Source organism: Pelodiscus sinensis, chromosome 2, assembly GCF_052426305.1.
Source record: "Pelodiscus sinensis isolate ZL-2025 chromosome 2, ASM5242630v1, whole genome shotgun sequence".
In the NCBI taxonomy this organism is placed as follows: Eukaryota; Metazoa; Chordata; order Testudines; family Trionychidae; genus Pelodiscus; species Pelodiscus sinensis.
Window position 1 is genome coordinate 83,233,728 of NC_143053.1, and position 24,058 is coordinate 83,257,785.

Genomic DNA, 24,058 nt, shown 5'->3' on the forward strand with positions numbered 1-24,058 from the left:
TGGTCCGAGCTCTCACCATTTAGAAAGAGTTCTTAGACAGACCCTCTCAAATATATAGTAAATAATCAAAAAATATCTACAAGCACTTCAAAATGAAAATCTGAGTTGAAGTTAATTTTGGGGGAGTCTAATATGTACTGGATCATACATATTTGATACTAGTGAGTTTATTCTAGTGGAATTTAGGTATACTACGAGCAGCATGGCTTCAGTCAGAAATGAGGGATTGAGACATTTGCATAGCACACTTTGCTGTGGCAGTATCTTACATAACACTTACTTACTTTAACTATACTTTTTCAGATATACTTCTTATAGGAAAAACACAGCTGCCTCATAGCTAAAGATGCATTACACAAAGTCAGATTCTGATACGCTAAAAAGGGAGACTTGAAAGATGGCAGCTAGTACAACTAGTACATCCATCACAACTAGTACATTTATACGTATCTAAATCTTCATGTCAGGACCACATTTTAGTGTTCTAGAAAGTGATATTATATAAATGTGCTCTGCAGCATGCTGCCAGTTTCAGCAGCAATACTGTTCCACAGGACTGATTGCTAGGGACATAAGTGATAATCCTGATGGAAAACACTAGGTTAAACAAGATTTGGCATTTGCTCTGACTGCCCAATTCTGAAAGATTCTTAAGAGTTCTGGAAGAAGTCAAAATTACAAATATAATTTCTTTGTATTTCTGAGGAAAAAGCTCTTGGACTTACACATTCAATAATTTATTGAACCCTACTGTTACTCAAGGGTACCTTAAATAAGAGAAAGGGTTAGTACACAAGCCACAGTATGAAGCTTTAATACCACCACAATACAGCATTTGGTGTGTATTTAATAGTTCACCTAAGATGTTGAACACCTCTCTCATCATCAGAGCTTTTTTCTATTTCAAGAATCTCCTCAACCCCTGAAGAAGAGATTTGATCTTCCTTCTTGCTATCTTGTTTGTATTTCTTTCTTCTTCGCTTTTTCTTCTTTACAGACCCTGAGGTGAATACAGTCTCTGTTTCTATGGCATGAGTAACTTCAGAGTTCTGATATGTCCTTTGATTTTCACCTGACTTCAGTAAGCAATCTTCAATTTCTTTAAAGAACTGATCCTCAGTGGGTATTGGAGAGGTTGCAAGATGTGCAGGAACATTTTCCTGAGCAAAACAAGGAGAATAATAAACAAACAAACAGAGGCATTTAATGCAACACAAACAATAACAAAAGGTTACATAAATGTGGAGGTTTTCTGGGGTGGGAGAGGTGAGCAGCATCAAGGATTCAGACAGATATGACAAATTTCCTCCCTGACCAGCAATATTGCCCCCCACATGACAGATTGCTGGGAGCCCTTATTCAAATCAAGTACCTTTGAGATCCACTGTACTAAATGCAAAATGTATGTATTGTAATCTCTTGGAGGAGATGTAATAAAAATAAGATGAGGCCTGAGAATTAAGGGCTATACTGAAAACATGCCAGACAAAAATTGACTTTTGAGATAAGCATGAAGTGAATTTTCTACAAAATACCTAGAGAGATTAATACAAATTGTACCCCTCTCATTATGTAGAAACCAAGCCTTTTGAAGATATGTCTGAAAATGGGTCTTTGCTGATTACCTGTTCCCAGACCGTAATGAGTTTACAATGACACCACTGGCACCAGAACCACATGGAGTAATCCAACCACATGGCTGGGTCTGGCCCATTTCCAGGGAAAGTCCAGTGTCTAAGCTGTGAGAATAGATTGAAGCCAGAAGATTCCTTTTGCCTATAGTAAGCTTGCCAACAACCAACAGGTGAGCTTCTTGGGCTATGTGGGCTGAGATGGACTGCTGCCTGATGGGCACATCTGGGATGATCTTAAGAGTCACATTCCAGGGGTCTGGCTCAGCTCCCCAGCACACCACCAACTCTGAGTGAGGTCTGTGCTATCCATCAGCTGTGGAACACCATCCACCTCTCTGGGCCATACCATCTGGGACCGGTGCAGGTGTTGGTTAGTCACAAAAAGTGGTGGTGGTGGGTGGGGATACCAAGTGGGTCTGGAGGGAACCCGATCTGGGCAGGCCCTACTCCTCGCTATCCTGGCTGATCACATTGTTCCCGAGCAGCTGGAGAGATAGTCATCACGGTCACAGCCTCACTGCCAGCTCAGCCCAACTGACCCAGTCACCTCCCAGCAGGGCTAGTGAACATGACTGGGTGCAAGGAAGTGGGACTATAGGTCAACGATGGGCAACCTAGGCTGTGGAGCAGCACTTGGGAAATGATGATGAGCAGCGATGGGAGTGTGCAGAGAACTATACAGCTGTGGTTTGGGTTATTTGAGCAGGGAAGCACTGTGCATAGCTGGTCTGGGGGGGAATAGGACAAAGGAGGCTGAGGGGGCACTGGGCCCACCCTCAGAGGAAGGGATGCTCTGGGGCCTGTTAGTCTGTAAACTCTGTACTCAGGTTCAGCTGACATGACAGGCCCACAAAAGGTTAATCTGATTTCCTCTGTTTCCAGAGATAGGCGTTTAAAGGCCTGAACTGTAAAAAGAAACAGCTGAACTGCCCAGACTAGGTCCTAGTTCTGAATCTGAAAACAATCATCAACTTGTAACCAAGGGGAAAACCCCATTGCTGATACTGAAGAATTGCTACTACCACAGCATGCAGTTGGGGCTGGTCTCCAGTAAGCTATGTAAGCAAGCACATAGGTTCTTTTGTTTTTAAAGTTTTTGCTGTACTGTTTTGACCTCAAGAATGCATGCTCAGGACCACTGAGAGCAATTCAGGCTTCATCAAAGGGCCCCTTCCTCAGCTAGGGCTACAATCCTCCATGCATGGAAAAGCCCCAAGCCACACTCTACAACCCACAAGAAGCTTGTCCCCAACTTGGGATGTAAACGACTAGTCAACTATCTGATAAGCATAAAATCATCAGATAGTGACTCGACTAGTTGCTTCCCCTTCCGTTGCGGCTTCTAATAGAAAGCAGAAGGCAGGACTGGGTGGGAGCTGGCTTAAAAGTCAATTCCCTCCAGCACTGCTTCCCCTGCCCTCCCCAGAGATAGAGGCACAGCAGGGACCAGGCAGAAAGGCAGAGCTGCAGTAGGGTTAGCTCCGAGGGCCAGGAGCTAACCCCACTGCAAATCTGCAGTCCCCCCCCCCCTTATCAACTCATCAACTAGTCAATTAGTTGATTAAATGCAAGTTAGCATCCCTATCCTCCACTTGCTTGGATGATTCCCAGGGCAGCTGCACTACACCTCCCCTCCTTTCCCTGACTTGATGGAGAATAACTGCAGCAGAGTCTCCTGATTCAAAATTGCTTTTGATACGCCCTATGCAGGTTCCAGGGCCCAATAACCCAGTTCCAAACCTCCATGGGATATCAAAAGCATCTTTGAATCCAGAAACGTTTTCACTTTCCCCAGAGCTATTGTAGCAGCAGCAGCAGCTGTGGCCTCTGGGGCCCTTTTAAATTGCCCATGCCCCTGTGAAATTGCCCCTTTCCACTTCCCAATTTGTAGGCCTTAATGTGCTTGCTCAGAAAGAGTTGTGTGGTAATTAATTAACTGCGAGCAATAAATGGGAAGAGCCTCTGGAGAAAAAGCAAAGGACAGGTGCTGGCCTATTTAGGCAGCCTGGCTTGCTAGAGATATCAGATTAGTAACGGAACCATGCAGCCTAGAAAAACCTTACTCAGAAGGGAATGAGACATGCATCTCTGGCCCAGGGAGATAATGTGTAGAAGCTGGAAACCAGTAAGTGGGTGTCCTCAAGAAACCATGGAGTGGAACTATAGGTTCAGTTACCCTGAAATTTGCCACTGACAACCCCCTCATTTTTCTACACAGTGCCTAGTATGCTTTTGGCTCTACTATAATACGAATAATGCATAAGCTTCAGGAGGGTAATCAAGTTAGTCTGTACAGGATAAACTTAAAAAACAACAAATAGTCTGGTAGCAATTTAAATACTAACAAAACATGTAGATGGTATCATGAGCTTTCAAGGGCACAGCCCACTTCTTCAGATGACCAGAGTGTTGGATGTCCAGGACCAAAATTAATAATAATACATGTTCACTTACTAGACATGGTAGCTGAGGTAATATACCTTTTATTGGACCAACTTCTGTTGGCGAGAGAAGAGCTTTCGAGCTTACACAAAGCTTTTCTTTCTTTCCCTTTCTTTCATATTTCACCTACTTTATCTCTTTAATATCCAGAGACCAATATGTCTAGAACACTGCATACAATATGTGCTCACGCCAGTAAATCATATTAGTAGTATGCTTTTGGGTTTAAGCATACTACTTAACTAACTTAAGAACACATTGATTCTGTCAGTTTCTTAGTGTCTGTTTTAATAAGCATTAATCCACATTTCATGAAGAGGATATACAAAGGATGTCAGATTACAAAGATATGACTAGTAACAAAACACTACATTCATCACAGGTTGACAAAACAATCACTGAACAAACTACAAATAATAACAGTATGCTGCTTTGACACTGAAATCAGGAGTAAAAATAAAGGATGTTTTCAAATATCTTACTTAAGAAATGAAGTATGCAATTCACATTATAGTAGTCCGGAAAGTAGGCCATAAGGGATCTCCATTAAGATCCAAAACAGCTTCATGTCCATTTCCCAGGTGAACATTTTACAACAAAAAGGTAAGAGAGGTTCAATTGACTCTCCTATCATGATACTTCGTCCAAATAACTAAAATGATCTGTAACCAGCTTTCAAAGTATCTTTGTTGTCCTTCTCAGGTCTTTAACTTTCTAAATGTGTACAGTATATTCTTAAAGGGTTTGTAATCTGAGCTACTTGGAAAGGAGCTAGCCTATTAGCCAGCTGAAGTGTCTGTGACTGGCTGTGCATATAGCGTACTTTGGTATAGTTTAAAAAACCCAAACACTGTTGGTGAGAAAGAATGACCAGCTGAAACTAAGGAAATCTCACATAATTCAATTAGACAGAGGACTTGGAACCAGGACTCTTCAATTTTATTCTCTTCACTACAACTTCTTTTTCTGTTGTCTTTGTGTTCCTGTAGATACTATTAGTTATCTATAGAATAGGCAGTAATGGATTAACTATTGTTTTACAACTTGATTTTATATTGCATGCAACAGCTGTATTACAGTTCTGTCCTAGACATTTAGGAAGTGGTTATTTGGGTTGGTGGTTTTTTAACTTTTGACTGATCAATTCCCATCACTGTTTGGTTTCTTCCCTGCCTGTCTGCAGAACTACTTTCACTTTTGTATTTAATCATGGTATGTGTTAATATAAGAATGGCCATAATAGGTTAAATCAATCTATCCCAGTAATCTTTTTTCTAACAGAGACCAATGCAGGGTGCTTAAGAGGGAATGAACAGAACAGGCAATCCAGTGACCATGCAGAACACAGGATCATGGCTCTGACTTCCCCTCTAGCTGGGGGCTGGTTCAACGCTCCTGCTCCACTTCCATTCCACTCTTTCCCAATCCCTCCTGTTTTGCAGCAGGTGGGAGGTACTGGAAGAGGGAGAAGGTGGTCAGTAGGGTGCTGGCAGTAAGGTGGGCTGATGTGACAGGGTCAGAGGGGAAACTTGGTTGCCAGGGGGTGCTCTTGTCCAATAGCACCCATTGAGCAACCTATACACATGGTTGCATCCCTGATCATCTGAGCAAATAGCCCTTGATGGAATCATAGACTCATAAGGTTAGAAGAAATCCTGGGAGGTCACAGAGTCCACACCCCTGCTAAAAGTAGGACCAACACCAACTAAATCATCACAGTCAGGTGCTTCACCACCTTCCTAATGGCAAATGAAATTTAATGTGGATAAGTGTAAAGTAATGCACATCGGGAAAAATAACCCCAACTATACGTACAGTATGATGGGGGCTAATTTGGCTACAACAAATCAGGAAAGAGATCTTGGAGTTATCGTGGACAGTTCTCTGAAAACTTCCACACAGTGTGCAGCGGCAGTCAAAAAGGCAAATAGGATGCTAGGGATTATTAAGAAAGGGATAGAAAATAAGACCCAGAATATCTTACTGTCCCTGTATAAAACTATGGTACGCCCACATCTTGAATACTGTGTACAGATGTGGTCTCCTCACCTCAAAAAAGATCTTTTGGCCTTGGAAAGGGTTCAGAAAAGGGCAACTAAAATGATTAGGGGTTTGGAACGGGTCCCGTATGAGGAGAGGTTAAAGCGACTGGGACTTTTCAGTTTAGAAAAGAGGAGACTGAGGAGGGATATGATAGAGGTATATAAAATCATGAGTGGTGTGGAGAGGGCCGATAAAGAAAAGTTATTTATTAGTTCCCTAAATAGAAGAACTAGAGGACACCAAATGAAATTAATGGGTAGCACGTTTAAAACTAATAAAAGAAAGTTCTTCTTCACACAGTGTGTAGTCAACCTGTGGAACTCTTTGCCAGAGGAGGCTGTGAAGGCTAGGGCTATAATAGAGTTTAAAGAGAAGCTAGATAATTTCATGGAGGTTAGGTCCATAAAAGGCTATTAGCCAGGGGATAAAATGGTGTCCTTGGCCTCTGTTTGTCAGAGGCTGGAGGGGGATGGCAGGAGACGAATCGCTTGATCATTGTCTTCGGTCCACCCTCCCTGGGGCACCTGGTGCTGGCCACTGTCGGTAGACAGGATACTGGGTAGATGGACCTTTGGTCTGACCCAGTACGGCCGTTCTTATGTTCTTAGCGCAATATTTTTTTCTAATATCCAACCTAGACCTCCCCCACTAGCAACTTGAGACCATTGCTCCTTGTTCTGTCATCTGTCACCACTGAGAACAGCCTCTCGCTATCCTCTTTGGAACCTCCCTCCCCCTTCGATCTTCTCTTCTGTAGACTGACTAAGCCCAAATCCCTCAGCCTCTCCTCAAAGATCATGTGTTCCAGCCCCCTAATAGTTTTTGATGCCTTCCACTGGGGTTTCTCTAATGTGTCCTCGTCCCTTCTGTAATGGTCCCAGAATTGGATGCAATACTCCATATGTGGCCTCACCAGTGCTGAATAGAGGGGAATAATAACTTCCCTAGATTGGCTAGCAATGCTCCTACTAATGAACTCCACTGGCTACAAGCAGGGCCAGACTAAGAGGTGGGCGAGTCAGGCAGCTGCCCGGGGCGCCAACTGATGGGGGGGTGCCTGATGGCAGCTGTAAGGGGTGCGCAGCATCCCTTACAGCTGCCATCAGGCGCCGTGCGCCTGGCTCCTGCAGCGCCGGCCCCCTCTGATTCCCGTGGCACCGGCCAGCAGCGCCCTTCTCCCCGTGGCCGCTGGGCCCTGCACGGCCTGGTGCTGCCCGCCAGCAGCGGTGGCCGGGCCAGGCTGGGCAGCGCATGCGCCCCGGGGTCAGGCCCCGGGCTGTGCATCAGCGGCTGGGCAGCGCATGTGCTGTGCGCCATGGGGGCAGGCCCGTGCGCCCAGGCCCGGGGTGCCAAAATGGCTCAAGCCAGCCCTGACTACAAGGGCATTCTGTTGACTAATAGTTTCTCTCCATTGTAATCCCCAGGTCCTTTTCTGCAGATCTGCTGCTTAGCCAGTTAGTCTCTAGCCTGTAGCAGTGTTTCGGATTCTTCCATCCCAAGTGCAGGACCCTGCATTTGTTCTCGTTGAACCCCATGAGGTTCTTTTGGCCCAATTCTCCTATTTGTCCGGGTCGTTCTGGATCTAATCCATACTCCAGCATATCTACTTGTCCCCCTCATCTTACTGTCATTTGCAAATTTGCTGAGGGCGCAATCCATCCTCTCATCCAGGTCATTAATAAAGATGTTGAAAATTGGTCCCAGAACCAACCCTTTGGGCATCCAACTTGATACCAACTGCCAACCAGCCATCGAGCAGTTGATCACTATCCATTGAGCCCAACAATCTAGCCAGCTTTCTATCCACCTTACAGTCCATTTATCCAATCCATACTTCTTTAATTTGCTGGCAAGAATATTGTGGGAGACTGTATCAAAAGCTTTGCTAAAAATCGGGTGCATCATGTCCACTCCCTATCCACAAAGCCAATTACGTCATAATAGAAAGCAATCAGGTTAGTCATGCATGACTTGCCCTTCGTGAATCCATGCTGACTATTGCTGATCACTTTCCTCTCTTGCAAGTGCTTCAAAATGGATTTTCCATGATATTATTCCCCCCCCTTTTTTTTTTAAACACCATTAGGTGAAAGGAGGGAGCAGGCAGGCGTGGTGTGGTGGCTCCCCCAGGTAGCTCAGAGGTGCTTTGGCAGCCACTGTAAGTACAGTCACTAGGGAGGGTGGGGGAGTCTCCATGGGGGCAAGTCTCTGTGGAGGCAGATGGACTCTGGGAGGTCGTGCACTGTGCTCCAGCTTCCCAAGAGCCTAGTGGCAGGGGATCCCCCAAGAGCCCACTGCCGGCATATAAGCCTGGCTGGGAGCCCTGCTCCTAGCACCTGCTCCCAGGCTGCTGTCTCAAGCACCATACCCTCTCCCTGCCCCTGGGCTTTCATGGATGCAACGTGGGGTCTGCCAGCTACAGTGCTATGTTTCTTGGTGTTGAAGTCACAGTGGGTTAGGGTTGGAGGAAGGGGACTAGGAGCTTGGTTTAAAATAGCAATCCCAAGTAGTGAGGAAAAGCAGCGAAGTCGGACTTGAGTTGAGAGGGGGAGAGGAGGAGAAGGCAGGCGGGATGCAGAATGACGTGATGACATCCCACAGGAAAAACTTTTAATATAGAGAGAGATTATAGTTTTGGCTTTCACTACAGCTATTAGCAAAGAATTCCACAGATTGACTATGTGCTATGTGAAGAACTTCCTTTTGTTTGTGTTAACTGGGATATTTATTAATTTTATTGGGAGATGGCCTGGTTCTTGTGTTATGTGAAGGAATAAATAACTCTCCTTTATTCACTTCCTCCATACTACTCACGATTTTATAGACCTATGATATCCCTTTTTACACATCTCTTTCCCAAACTGAAAAAGAATCTTTTTAATCTCTCTTTGTACAAAAGCTTTTCCATACCCTTATTTTTTATTTTTCCCCCTTCTCTGTACACTTTCCAATTTTAATACATCTTTCTTGAAATGGAGCAACCAGAACGGCATGCAGTATTTAAGATGTGGCCATACCATAGATGTTTATAATGGCATAATGATATTTTCTGTCCCTCCCCTAATGGTTCCTAACATTGTTAGCTATTTTGACTTCTACTATGTGATGGACAGAGGTTTTCAGAGATCTGTTCACGATGACTCCAAGAACTCTTTATTGAGTGGTAACAGATAATTTAAATCCCATCATTTATGTACATGTGATAGGGATTATTTTCCAATGTGCATTAATTTGCATTTACCATCAACACAAGATTTCATCTGCCATTTCGTTGCCAGTCCACCCATTTTTGTGAGATCCCCTGGTAACTTCACAGTCTGCTTTGGACTTAACTATCATAAGTAATTTTGAAAATTTTGTCAGGCCAGTTTAAATAGTTTTCCAGATCATTTATGAATGCTAGGAGGCTGTACCTCCTGCTCACTATGCTCGCCGACCCCCGTCTCATGGGGGTAGGCAACTACCAGCTCTCTCCCTGGACACGGGGGAGGCCCGGGCTGCAGCTGCACCAGCCTGGGCCCCTTTTCCTCTCCCTCCCCAGGCTGTGCCAGCCCGGATTCTTTCTCTGCCCCCAAACCTCCCCGACCTAATCCTAACCCCCAACCTCTCCTGGCCAAGGCCACACCAGCCCTGGCTTTGTTCCCAGTGTCTGGCGAAGGCCTGGGCTGGCCCCGGTGCACCAGGCCCAGCTCTGCTCCTGGTGTCTGGGGAAGGCTGGGCTACGGCACCCCTGTCCCGATTCTGCTCCCAGTAGCTGGGGAAGGCTGGACCTTGGCACACCAGGGCCCAGCTCTCCACGTGGCTGCTGGAGAGGGCCAGGCTGGCAATGGGTGGGGCTTCGCTCTAGGGACAGGGTCTGGGGCAGAAGAGGAGGCCTTTACCCGTCTATGCCTAGCACCTAGCCCATGGACACTGTGATGTGATGATGTCACTATGTCATCCAACAATAATTTTTTTATATAAAGAGAGAGATGTTCACCAGCATTTCATTTCAGTACAGACCCAGGGGGGCACCATTATTTACCTCTCTCCATTCTGAAAACTAACTGTGGTGGGGAGTTGAAGCAGACTGCTCCACCATGCCGTGCTGCCCTCCTAGCCCACTGCACCTTGCTTTTGCACGGTGGTGGGAAGCAGAGCATTCTAGGACTAAGGAGCATCTGTTATTTTCCTGCCACCAGTAACTAGGTTAGATGCAGTATTTTACTTCAGTATTATTTCAACAATATACTCAGAAATGTTCTCTTTATATGCCACAAAACACTTACGTATTCTTCTTCAGTTTCCTGTACAAAGAAAGCTTCTCCATTGTCACCCAGCTTCATATGAAGATCAACTGCCTCTCCATTAATTTCTATATCAATCTGTGGGAGAAAAGACAATTTAATATAGAACATCTTCCATACAGCAAAATGCAAGTATTTAGCCTAAGTCTGATTCCACTCTGATTACTTTTTATATTAATGCACCATTCCACTTTATAACCACCACTCCGGCTCCAGGCTTCTTCCAAGTCTGTCCTTCCTTCCTCTTTGTGCTCTCCTACTCCATAAAAGGAATCGGTGCTTTTTAAAGAAGCAGACTAAGATTTCTGAGACTAGACAGACACGTGCTTTTCTCAACAAGTAAAGTTTTAAGAGAAAATGACTCAGCATTTTAAGACTATTTTCCCATGTTGAAATTCTGAGCAGCAAATTCCAGTCAACCATTCAGATAGAATAGGAAACTTCAACATTTACATCAAGACCATCATAGAATCAGAGACTTCTAGGGCTGGAAGAGACCTACGGAGGTCATCAAGTCCAGATTTCTGCCCAAAACAAGACCAACCCCAACTAAATCAATCCATTTTGTGTACATGAATCCACCTTTTTGTGGCAACTGGATATTCATTTACAGGCAGTCCCCGAGTTACGCGGATCCGACTTATGTCGGATCCGCACTTACGAACGGGGCTCTCTCGCCCAGGACCTCGCAGGCAGCGGGACCGCCCAGATCACAGCGGTCCCGCCACCTCGACCTCCGGGGTGAGAAAAGCTGCTCCCGGTGCCTCTGGTCTGCTGGGGACCGTCTCCAGCAGACCAGGGACACCTGGAGCAAAGCCGGGGAGGCGGACGGGTTCAGCACCTCTGAGGCTTTGTTGTGGCAAAGCCGGGGAGGGTCGGGACCCCGCCGCCGTTGCGGCTTTGCTCCCGACCCTCCCCGGCTTTGCCACAGCAAAGCTTCAGAGGTGCGGGACCCCTCCGCCTCCCCGGCTTTGCTCCGGGTGGCCCTAGTCTGCTGGGGACCGTCTCCAGCAGACCAGGGACACCGGGAGCAAAGCCGCAGTAGCGGCGGGGTCCCGCGCCTCTGAGGCTTTGCCAGAGCAAAGCCTCAGAGGCGCGGCACCCCGCCGCCGCTGCCGCTTTGCTCCCGGTGCCTCTGGTCTGCTGGGGACCATCTCCAGTAGACCAGGGACACCCGGAGTAAAGCCACAGCGGCAGTGGGGTCCCGCGCCTCTGAGGCTTTGCTAGAGCAAAGCCCCAGAGGCGCGGGACCCCGCCGCTACTGCGGCTTTGCTCCCCGTGTCCCTGGTCTGCTGGGGGGAGGGGAGGCGCAGCTAGTGTGCCCCCCCCCCCAGCAGACCAGGCTTTTGTTGTGGACCCTGGGGTACAGCAGCTGGGGTGCTGCCGGGTTGGTCCTGCAGGGACCTACCTGGCAGCCCAACTGTTCTGTCCCAGGATCGAGATTCAGCCGCTGTTGAAACTGATCAGTGGCTGATTCCAGGAAGCTGGGGGCAGAGCAATTCTGCCTCCAGCTTCCTGTAGTCAGCCCCTGGTCAGTTTCAGCAGCAGCGGTTGAATCTGGAGCCAGTTCCGACTTACATACAAATTCAACTTAAGAACAAACCTATAGTCCCTATCTTGTACGTAACCCGGGGACTGCCTGTACATTAACACTCCACGATATAAAGTTTTGGAGGTTATATTCCCAGTATTTGCACAAGAACATACAATTAGCTTGTCTTATTGTTTAAAAAGTTACAGCACAATGATATCTGAACATCTTGAAAGCCTGAATATAACAAATCTGTTTCTGTTTAGCTCCTTTGCCATATTAGAGTGCATCTGTGCTTCTATTCGTTTAAGAACTCTTCCTAAGCGGTGACAGCTAGGGCCAGCAAAGTTGGCATGAAGCTTCCTCTTCTCCTAACTGAAAGCAAGGTCAGGATTTGGTTGTGCCAGAAAACTGCAAGCCCCGAGGAAAGGACAATTTTCCATAACATGCAAAGGGAGGGGTTGCTGTTCAGAGGGGTGTGACATGAGTGACCACTGGGAGCAGCAAGCCCACATGGGAGAGCTATCCTAAGGGTGTCCACTGAGGGCAGCTCTATCACCAAAGGAGAGGCCAGCAAGATTGGGGCTCCACCATCTTACCTGCCAGCACAGTGGCACAGGGGGGAAAAAGCAAGCCCATTCCTGCCTGTTGAGGTAAAACACAGCTACCATATAGTCTGTGAGCACTGGTGTGTGATATAGGGAAGGGGGGGGGGGGGGGAGAGAAAGGTGGGAGGGGGTGCTACAGGCTGACTGCTCTTGGCTCCCTGACATTTATATGTAGGGAGAGCTCCTCTGGGGAGCACCGACCCTATATCCTGAGGTGTCCTGTCAACTTCCCATCTTAAAGCTGCCATAACTGAAACTAACGATAATGAGGGTTGGCACCCAGGAAAGGGGATACCTAAGCAGACCGAGAATCCTTCTACCAGTTGAGGAAGGAACCAAATGCAGGTGGATAGCAGCTTTGTGAGTACACAGAGGCCAGCCATGCTGGAAAGGGTCTGAGGCATAGCCTTGCATACTGCACCATGTATGTGCATGATGTCATGTAGCTGAACAGTGTGAGGTAGAAATGGGCTGTTGTGACTGGATAGGCCTTGACTTGCACTATCAATGACCTCATGGCCTGGAAAGAGATTTCTGGGAGAGAAGCTCTGGCCTGGGAGGAATGAAGCAAACAGGAGAATCACTGATAGAGAGTCTGGTTTACAGTGAACCAGAGGAACCTCCTGTGGCTTTGGGGAAAAAAACTGAGGCAGTGAAATAAGTGTCTCAAGTAGAAGGCAGTATGTCAGTCCCTGAATCCAGGGAGGGGATGATGAAAGCCAGGGAGACCATGTGGAACTTTAGCTTTTAAGGTAGCCATTAAAATGATGTAGGTCTAAAATGTGTCAGACCTCTCCCTTCCCCATTGTCCTTTGGAATTAGGAAACATCAAGGGTAAACCCTCTTCCTTGTTAAGTCCAAAAGAACTACCTCCAATGCTCCCATTAGAAAGAGTGTTTACATTCCCAGACCAGAAGTTGCTTATGAGAACAGTCCCTACAGAAGAGGGATACGGGGTGTGTGGAAATAAGCTGGAGCATATAACCATTTCCATCATGTTCAGTACCCAGAGGTCTGTGGTGATAAGCAATCATGCCAAGCTGAAGTGGGATAGGAGGGTTTGAATATGGGGCGGGGGGGAAATGTGGTGGGCCAAGAACCAGTATAAGGCCCTTGGGCATCCCATCAAAAGTTCTGTTTGGCTGCCTCAGAATACGTTGGTGGGCCAAGTAGGAGTGCCGAGGTGGATAGTGGGTGGTTGCCCACATCTAAACCTCCTGCTGCATTTCTTCTGCAAGCCCTGATGGGATGGCAGAGCTAAGAAACAGGTGCGAAACACAGAGACTCAAGGACCTGAGGGTGGCTTTGGAATCTCCCAGGCCATGGAACTTCACATCCATTTGCTTTGAGAATGCAAAGCATCTTCATATTAACAGCCCTGGAAAGACTGCTGAGGACTGGAGCCAAGAGCATCTGCACATGACCACAATAGAAGCCCAGTCATCTGCATCAAGGGCAGCCTACGGAGAAGCCCTGGTTACAGATTTCCCCTCCTCCATCAGAGCTGAGAACTTCTGGAGAAGCAAGTCCTTGTCTTTCCAAGTTAGTTCCCAGACACTGAAGTCATACTTCCCCAGGAATGTCGATTGGAAATGCTATTCTATACAGCATCCAGTAGAATAAATCTTTCTACAAAATATATCTAGTCTCTTGAGGTCTTTCACTTTGTGTGTCCCTCCTTGCTGCCCTTGCTTGTCCCTTTCATTGGCTGTCAAGACCACCAGGGAACCCATAGGAGGATGGAAGTACAAGTATTCCTATCCTTAAGTGGGAACAAAGTACTTTTTGGGGGACCCTCTTTGGGGAGGGAGGGAAGGAGAAGAGGTTGGCCACAGGGCATTAATCAATCCCATGATAGACACCTTTGACACGGCTGCCAAAGTCAAAATACTGACCAGGCCATGGGAGGATTCTGATTACTTCCACTTCCAGGTCACGATTTCAGGCCAGTCTTCTGCACAGTGCCTGATGAACTTGGATGTCATTATGGGGAAGCAATACAAGCACTCAACACTGTCATGTAGGGAGAAGGAAGAGAGGGCCTGCCCCAGAGGTATCCTTTTCTCCTTCTGCATCAACCAGGGCCTGTGGATGTAGGTCCTGAGAGTCAGTACCAGGCCTGGTAGTGACGGAGTCTGGCTCAGGTGCTTGTCAAAAAGACAGAGGCACTAGTAACAGAAATCATTCAGCCACCATTATTATTTGCCCAACAGAGATGCCAAAAACAGCTATTTAACTAGACCACAAAAGATGTCTTGTTTTCTCTCAAGCTATGTCTAGACTGCAGGATTCTTTCCGAAGAAGCTTTTCTTGAAGAGAACTTCTGAAAAAACTTCTTCTGAAAGAGAGCATTCACACACAAAAGCGCATTGAAAAAGCCATCTGCTTTTTTGAAAGATAGCGTCCATTCAGCGAGGACTCTATCTCGCATGTAAGCTATGATTACTATGGATGGAATGGCCACCAGGCACCTGTGCTTTTTCCTCTTCTTTCGAAAGAACTCCCTCTTCCCTATCCACACACGCCTTTTTCCAAAAGAGCACTTTAGGAAAAAGGCTTCTTCCTCATAGAAAGAGGATTACCAATGCTGGAAAACCCCTCTGTTCTTTCTATTAACTTTTGGAAGAAAGCATTGCAGTGTGGACATAATGCAAGTTTTGTCGGAAAAACAGCCTTTTTTCTAGCAAAACTCTGTAGTGTAGACACTCTCAGATGGCAGCACTTGTGAGAGTTAGTTTCTCCCTGTTGGACGGCAAGAGGGAAGAGTGCCAAAAAACAACTAAATAGGAAATAACATTGAGAAATATACACTTGCAGCAGATTTCAGGGGAAGTAGCTCAAGAAGTCTTAAACATGATTGGTAAGAATCCTTTTCTCTTATGACAGAATGAACCAACTGTACTTCCCCTTTGCTTTGCTATGCTAATCTACACTTGAACTAAGAGAAAGAACTTACGAACTTTTGCCCACGAAAGCTTATGCTCCTACACTTCAGTTAGTCTATAAGGTGCCACAGGACTACTCGCCGCTTTTGCTGATTCAGACTAACACAGCTACCCCTCTGATACTTGTCCTCCCTTAGTCTGCTTTATACTTTAATACACAAAAAGGCAACAGCCCAGTTTCTATCCACCTTCACGCTCCCTCCTTCCCCTGGGGCAAGAATATACAAAGTTTCAGTAGCAATGTATTTTTGGCTTATATCCCACAAGTCTACAACAAGGATCAAGCCAATCATGTTTAATGGAAGACCTCATAAGAACATTAAAAATAGGATTTGAGATAAGTCAGCAGCGTGGCCAACAAAACATTAAGGGTATGGCTAGACTGCGAGGATCTATCGGAAAAAGATACATAAAATGCGCTCCGCATTTTGCATATCTTTTTCTGATACTTTTGTTGGAAGGCGCTTTTCCAAAATTTGGACTGTCTAGACTGGGCCAAATTTTGGAAAAAAACCACCCTCTTTCGAAAGCCCCCTTCTTCCTCATAGAATGAGGAATACAGAGGCTTCCGAAACAGTGCATTTGCTCTTCTGGAAGAAAAAAAAAAAAAGGAAGATCAAATGTGTTCCCTGGACACGGCAGAATTTTAGTATCCCAAAACGCCCCACAGTCTAGCCGTACCTAATGTGCAAGATAATGGCAGTACTATTTTCCTCAACCACACATTCTACAGAAAGCTTCTTGGTTATTCTTAAGAAATTCAATTATGTCTTTTAACTTGAATTTCCAGTATTGATTGGCAACTAGTGCAATATAAAAATAAGCAAGAACTTGTTCATCTCAGTATTGTTTCCATGAGGGAAGGGCACATGGATGAGACCATGGCGTTCAGAGGACCTATTTAGATTTATCAGGAACTGTGAAACCTTTTGGACAAAAGGAAGACCTATACAGGAAGAATGGCCTCCATCAAAACCAAAATGGAACTAGACTGCTGACATGTAAAATTAAAAAGGTCACAAGAGGTTTTGTTTGTTTTTTTAAGACAAAGACATCTCTTAGGGGAGGATTTATTAAAGAAGAGCAGTATGTGGCTCGCAGGAGAAGACTGTGGTAGCAGCCAATGAATGGGAGGCTTGAGGCAGCCAACCAGAACTCAATTGGGCTGTATAAAAAAAGGTGTCTGACCTCACGGCACACAGTATCTCTCCAGCTTTGGAGAGAACTGAAGTTGCTGACTACTAAGGGAACCAGGTACCATGGACAGAGCAGTGCTCAGAGGGGCAAGTTAGCCAGCAGGGCTCCAGCCAGCTTAGCTCAGGCCTTGATACAGGAGCTAGAGAGGGTACTGGGGGCTGCTCAGAGGCATCCAGAGGGGAGAAATAGGTAGCAGGTCCATCTCCCTTGCCAGTGATGAGTGGCCAGTGCAAGCTGTTGGGTGCAGTGCAGTGCTTGCTACACACCAACACCAAGGTACAAGGGGTAGAATCTGGCCGTAACAGCTCAGAAGCCAGTCAGAGGGCAACCTCCATGAGGAGGAACTGCTCTCTTTCTAGGTTCTGGGTTGACAGTTTTTACAGATACGTGTCCTTCACGTGATTCCCCGAAGTATTTGATACAACTGTTGTGAGGGATTCTAAGAGGCATAGGTCTGTTGCTGTTAAAGCAGGGCTTAAATCACGGAGACTAGACCATGCTATGCCTGGGGCTAAGTCCCTGATGGGACTCAAACTACTATAAACAAGCTATTTACAAGATCTTAAGGCTTGAAATCAGAAGAGACTAAATCACTAGCTCTTGCTATGCAACTAACCTCTATGGGTGGCAAAAAGGAATGGAGAGGGTGTAGGATCATCATCAGCGGAGCCTAATATACTGACGCATTAATGCAGCCCTCAAGTGAGTGCCACAGCAGATCCCTATGGTAAACATCTCTGACAACCTCACATATGGGGAGGCAGAATGGCATTGACATGAGAAAGCATTCAGAGATGAACAGATGGTCACTCAATGAAATCATCAAGCAGAAGATTTAAAAATAAAACTTAAGGAAGTACTTTTTCACACAACAGTCAACCAGTGAAACTCATTGCCAGGAGACAATGAAGGTTCATAAAACAATTAGGTAAGCTCATGAAAGACAGGTCCATCAACTACTATTAGCCAAGATAGTAAGGGACACAATCCTATTCTCTGTGTGTCCTTAAACTTCTGATGGCAGACCAAATGCCATGAGATGAATTGCTCAATAACTGCCCTGTTCTGTTAATTTCTTCTCAGGCTTCTGGCACTGGCCACTGTCAGCAGATATGGTACTGGGCAGACAGAGCACAGTCTAACCCAATATGAAAAGAACAATAAATGGTCTGGTAGCACTTTATAGACTAACAAAACATGTAGATGGTACATTTTGTTTACCATTGTCCATGTGCAGGGTTGCCAGATTATACTGGTTTCTGTCCATATAGTTTTTTCCTTCTACCATCATTAATTATTAATTATTATTATTAATAAAACAGCATGTATGTAAAGCAAGGGTACATGTAGTGAGGTGCAGGCTGATTGCACACAACATCGACTGTGAGAGTAATTTGCTCCCTCTGCATCCAGTCAGAGCCCTGCTATGGGTCATTCGGCACACCCTGCAAATTCTAGGCACACAAGCTCAGCTAGCAAAACTACCTTATCCCAGGAGACTGTCTTGGTTACCACAATCCTGTGGCCCACTGAGATGAAGGAAGGCCACTCATGAGGCCCGTTCACTAGCCTAGGTTGTCCATTGCTGCTTTATAACCTCCTAAACTAGTCAATACAGTGAGTACAGTTGTCCAGAAGTGACATGAAACACTTGCTCCTCCAGTGTATATGAGCCAATCCCCGTTAAAGAAGAAAAGAAAATATACAATTACCAGTAAAAAGCTGTCATTTGAGACAAATTGGTAGACTTGATTAAAGCATGAGAAACTCCCCTGAACATCTTAAGACTTTTTTTTGCAAATTTGACTGCTTATATATGCCAGAGTATATATTATATTTATTATAGCATCAAGAAAGTTACATGGGGAAGAGGGTAATAACTAACATGTAAAAGCCCCTAAGCATAAATAATCTGGTCCTAGTACTACAATATCGGCCATTTAATCCATGGGGGTATGTCGACACTACCACCCTAGTTCGAACTAGGGTGGTAATGTAGGCAACCGGAGTTGCAAATGAAGCCCGGGATTTGAATTTCCCGGGCTTCATTTGCATAAAGCCGGGCGCCGCCATTTTTAAATGTCCGCTAGTGCGGACTCCGTGCCGCGCGGCTACAAGCGGCATGGACTAGGTAGTTCTAGTCCGAACTACCTAGTCCATGCCGCGTGTAGCCACGCGGCACGGAGTCCGCACTAGCGGACATTTAAAAATGGCGGCGCCCGGCTTTATGCAAATGAAGCCCGGGAAATTCAAATCCCGGGCTTCATTTGCAACTCCGGTTGCCTACATTACCACCCTAGTTCGAACTAGGGTGGTAGGGTCGACATACCCTGTTTCTTCAGCTAGCTGCTAGCTAGCAAAAAATCTCCTAAAAGATTTTTTTTTAAATTTCATCTAGTCTAAGGTCATGAGAAGACTATTCATCTCTTGGGTTCATAGTAAGTTTTCATGGGTGAATGGGTAGTGCTCAAAAATCCCATCTTTATTTCCTAATATTTGCTGTGATTCATTCTTTATCAGATGACCGTGCAGCAAAAGGCTGTCTATTAGACCTCAAAACCATCAAAGTGTTCTAGCTTCAGCAGTACTGAAGTTTGAGCATGTACAACATGAAAAAAAAAAAAACCCTCCATTTATATTCCCTGGCACATGCCATTTGCTAAACTTACCACTTTTTCCTTAGAACGCAGAACACCAAGTTTCCCAAATCGGACATGGAAAGGAGAACACTGATATGTACCATTCTGCTGCCGAACCACAATTACATCGATGCATCCTGAAAGAGTGGCCTGGTTAATGCCTTTATATAGCTCTTTCACAGTAACCAAAACTTGTCCTGCAAGCTGTCCCACGTAATTCATAGTCTGAGACTAGGAGAAAAAAGAAAAAATTATGAAGTCATATTTGTTTCAAATTTAATCTTGCAGTGTCATTTAGTTGTCAGAATGTCTTTTTACTATAACCCACATGATTAACACAAGTCTTTTACAGACACTGGATTGAACTTTGAATTCCTCCTCCAAAATAGAATGACAGTTTTCACATAGATATCAAAATGAGGCTATATTAAAAATAAATTAAACTAGCATATGAAAAGCTGCTTTAAAATAGGGATGTGTTAGTATACATATTTACAACCTTCACAGTTACACACAAGGCTCACTCCTCCCCTCCCCCAAATCAGAGGCAGCAGCTTGGAGAGGTGGGAGAGGGAGAGCAGGTAGGAGCTGGTGCTCATGGGGAGCCTGCATTGCTGTCTCCGTATTAGCAGCAGCCGGGCAGGAGCAAGGAGAGAAGCAGGTGAGACCTGGTGCTCATCAGGAGCTGGCTCTCCACAAGCACCAACTTTGCTGCCTCTGGTACAGGCTGAGTTGGAGGGTGCTCGGAGGGAGCTGGCCTAAAAGCTGGTTCCCTGCAAACACTATGAGGGAGCAGGAAAGAGGCTGGCTTAAAAAGCCAACTTCCCGTGTGCTCCTGAAGAGTTGGGCCCCTGCGTGTAATTGTGTAATGGCTGAAATTTTCATGTTTACAAAAAACAAAAACAACCTCCCCCCCCACACACCACACTCTTTAGCATCCTTACTTCATAAGACATTCAAACTGCTAGTGTATTTATATTTTTTTCAATTTTGAAGGCCTACATTCAAGCCTGGCTTAGCTTCTCAATGGAACCTAAAGTGGCTGTTTCACTCTCAGAAGACTGACTACATGAAAACCTTTATATTTTAATACAATTGGTCAGATAATCCTTATTCAAGACAACAATGTTTCAGATCAGTACCACAATATACTGACAGAACTCTATGGAGAAACTTCTGGAGCCTCCACTATGTCTGGCTCTTCCTTCATTTTCATCACACTAATTTATCAACAGAAGTTAAACATAATTATTACACTATAGAAATTACTTAAATTCAGTGACTTACTTGAAGACAAAGTGATGTAGAACAAAAGTGGAACAAAACCAAGGAAGACAGATAAATATAGTCTTCTTCATAAACAATTTCCTTCTGAAGCAGGAGCTGAATGATAATTTGCTAGTAAAATGCAGGACAATGTAGCACTTTAAAGACTAACAAGATGGTTTATTAGATGATGAGCTTTCGTGGGCCAGACCCACTTCCTCAGATCAAATAGTGGAAGAAAGTAGTCACAACCATATATACCAAAGGATACAATTAAAAAAATGAACAAATATGAAAAGGACAAATCACATTGCAGAACAGGAGGAGGATGCGGGGGGGGGGGGGAAGGAAGGAAGGTAAGTATCTGTGAATTGATGATATTAGAGGTAGGGAGAGTGGGATGTTTGTGAGTTAATGGTATTAGAGGTGATAATTGGGGAAACTGTCTTGGTAATGGGTGAGATAGTTCAAATGTTTGTTAAGTCCTTGGCAAGTGTCGAATTTTAACATGAATGACAGTTCAGAGGATTCCCTTTCAAGTGCAGATGTAAAAGGTCTTTGTAGCAGAATGCAGGTGGTCAAGTCATTGAGAGAGTGTCCTTTCTGGTTAAAATGGCAAGAAACTGTTTTCTCTTTGTGATCTTGTCTGATATCTGTTTTGTGGGCATTAATCCTTTGGCGAAGTGTCTGAGATGTTTGTCCAATGTACATAGCAGACGGACACTTTCGGCACATGATAGCATAGATTATATTTCTGGATGCGCAGGAATATGTGTTCTTGATCTTATAACTCACTTGGTTAGGTCCAATAATGGTATCAGCAGAATGAATATGTGGACAAAGCTGGCAACGGGGTTTGTTGCAAGGGAAGGTACCAGGGTTGGTATTAGTGTGGTATGTCCTGTGGTGGTTGGTAAGAATCATCTTGAGGTTAGGTGGTTGTCTATAGGAGACTATGGGTCTGTCTCCCAGAGCCTCTTTGAGTATGGTATCCTGTTCCAATATAGGCTGTAGTTTATTGATAATGTGTTGGACAGGTTTAAGTTGGGGGTTGTAGGTGATGACAAGTGGTGTTCTATTGTTGGTTTTCTTGGGTCTGTCTTGAAGTAGATGGTTTCTAGGTATTCGTCTGGCTCTTTCAATTTGCTTTTTTATTTCTCTGGGTGGGTAGTTGAGATTTATAAATGCTTGGTAGAGATCCTGAAGCTTCTGGTCTCTGTCAGTGGGATTAGAGCAGATGCGGTTATATCGAAGGGCTTGGCTATAGACGATGGATCGCGTGGTGTGTTCTGGATGGGAGCTGGATGCATGTAGGTAACTGTATGAGTCGGTGGGTTTTCTGTAGAGAGTGGTGTCTAATTTTCCATTGTTGATTTGTACGGTGGTGTCCAGGAAGTGGATCTCTCGTGTAGAATGGTCCAGGCTGTAGGTTGGGGGGGTGTAGGTGGGGTGTAGGTTGTTGAAATCTCTGTGGAATATCTCCAGTGTTTCTTGGCCATGCGTCCAGATCATAAAGATGTCATCGATGTACCGTAGGTAGAGGAGGAGTGAAAGGGGACGGGAGTTGAGGAAACGTTGTTCTAGGTCAGCCATAAAGATGTTAGCATACTGTGGGGCCATGCGTGTACCCATGGCTGTGCCGCTGATCTGGAGGTATAAGTTGTTCTCAAACTGGAAATAATTGTGGGTGAGAACAAAGTTACATAGGTCTGCTATCAGGTTGGCAGTAGTGTCCTCTGGGATAGTGTTTCTAATTGCTTGTAATCCGTCTTCATGTGGGATGTTGGTATATAGAGCTTCTACATCCATGGTGGCAAGGATGGTATAACTGGGGAGGTTATCGATGTTTTGTAGTTTCCTTAGGAAGTCAGTAGTGTCTCGGAGATAGCTGGGGGTATTGGTTATGAAGGGTTTGAGAAGAGTGTCTACATAGCTGGATAGACCAGTAGTGAGCGTGCCAATACCAGAGATGATGGGACGTCCGGGGTGCCCAGGTTTATGGATCTTGGGAAATAGATAGAACAATCCTGGTCGGGGGTCAGAAGGTGATTCTGTGAGGATCTGTTGCCGAGTAGCTGTGGGGAGGCTTTTAAGGAGACAGTATAGTTTCTTTTGGTAGTCCAAGGTGGGATCAGAGGGGAGAGGTTTGTAAAATGAGGTGTTCGAGAGTTGTCTGGTTGCCTCCTGGTTATAGTCGGCCTTATTCATAATGACCACAGCACCCCCTTTGTCAGCTGGTTTGATTACAATGTCCAGGTTGTTTTTGAGACTCTGGATGGCATGGTGTTCAGCACGGCTAAGATTGTGTGTCGCTTGTTGTTGTTTGCGAATAATGTCAGTCTGTGTGTTGTTGCGGAAGCTGTGTATATAGAAATCCAGATTGTAATTCCGACCGTCAGGGGGAGTCCATATAGAATTATTTTTCCTTTGGTGTTGATAGGGGGGATCTGGTAGGTCAGATTGATGTTCAGTGGTGGTTTGGAAATATTCTCGGAGACGGAGGCGGCGAAAAAAAGCCTCAAGGTCACCACAAAATTGTATCCAGTTTGTGGGGGACGTGGGGCAGAAAGAGAGACCCCGGGACAAGACAGACTCTTCTGCTGGATTGAGTTTGTAGCTGGAGAGGTTAATAATATTATCCGGTGGGTTGAGGCAGTTGCTGTTGTAGCCAGTGGAACGGAGCAGGTTAGAAAATTTATTGTCTTTTCTTTGTTGTAGGGAATAATTTGCTAGTAATGTCACCGCCTATGTGGTGCTAAGACTTCTAACAATATTCAAATTTTCAAACCCTTTTCAGAGCTTTTAGGAAAAGTGATGGCATTCATCTGCATCAGCAACCACAAAATGCAATAAGAAAGATTTCTTCCTGAAATAAAGGGATAAGTAGTACCACTTTCAGGAATTTTACACAGATGCCTCAACTCAGTTTTTGCAGTGAAAAAAGTTACAAAAGACCAGGCACTGTAGCTAGAAGTGACAACATATGTCTGACATTTGAAAATTGCTTTTTCAAGATAATGTATCTTAATTAAAAATAATTGAGGATATAACATGCTCAGGAAAAAAAATCAACATTCAGCTACCTACATTACAGAAGGCTTGAAAAACCCACTCACCAGGGACAAGTGGGCAACATTTTCTGGTGACTGCTCTCAACTTCTACAGAAGCAAAGCTTTTATTTAAAAAATGAATTTCTATCTCTGAAGCTTATGAAGATAGCCTTTAATACATGAAAAGTGTCAACAGATACACTACTACCCTCCTAAATCTGCAGAAAAACACCAATCCTCAGCGACTTTCCAAAGCTTTCACAAAATTTCAGCCCAATAAAAAACAGCCTTACTCTATTTTCACTGTTTTCATTGAGAATCCTGTTGGCAGCAGTAAAACTAACAATAACAACAGGTGGAGTGGATGAAGAAATATTATTAGACTTGGAAGAAGAAATAGGCAGAATGAAAGAGAG

At 45.0% G+C, this 24,058-nt stretch overlaps 1 protein-coding gene across 4 annotated transcripts in view; it reads right to left on the reverse strand.

The window, feature by feature from the left end:
• The window catches only part of LPIN2 (lipin 2), an 82,020-nt gene that overhangs the window by 38,025 nt on the left and 19,937 nt on the right, over positions 1–24,058 (reverse strand). For all 4 annotated transcript variants that reach the window (XM_006139030.5, XM_006139028.5, XM_006139027.5 and 1 more), the window contains exons 2-4: positions 19,356–19,556; positions 10,388–10,483; positions 859–1,160 (exon numbers count right to left, since the gene is read on the reverse strand). In XM_006139030.5, coding sequence (XP_006139092.2) covers positions 859–1,160; positions 10,388–10,483; positions 19,356–19,547 — 590 coding nt within the window. In that variant the 5' untranslated portion in view covers positions 19,548–19,556. The remainder of the gene's footprint in view (positions 1–858; positions 1,161–10,387; positions 10,484–19,355; positions 19,557–24,058) is intronic.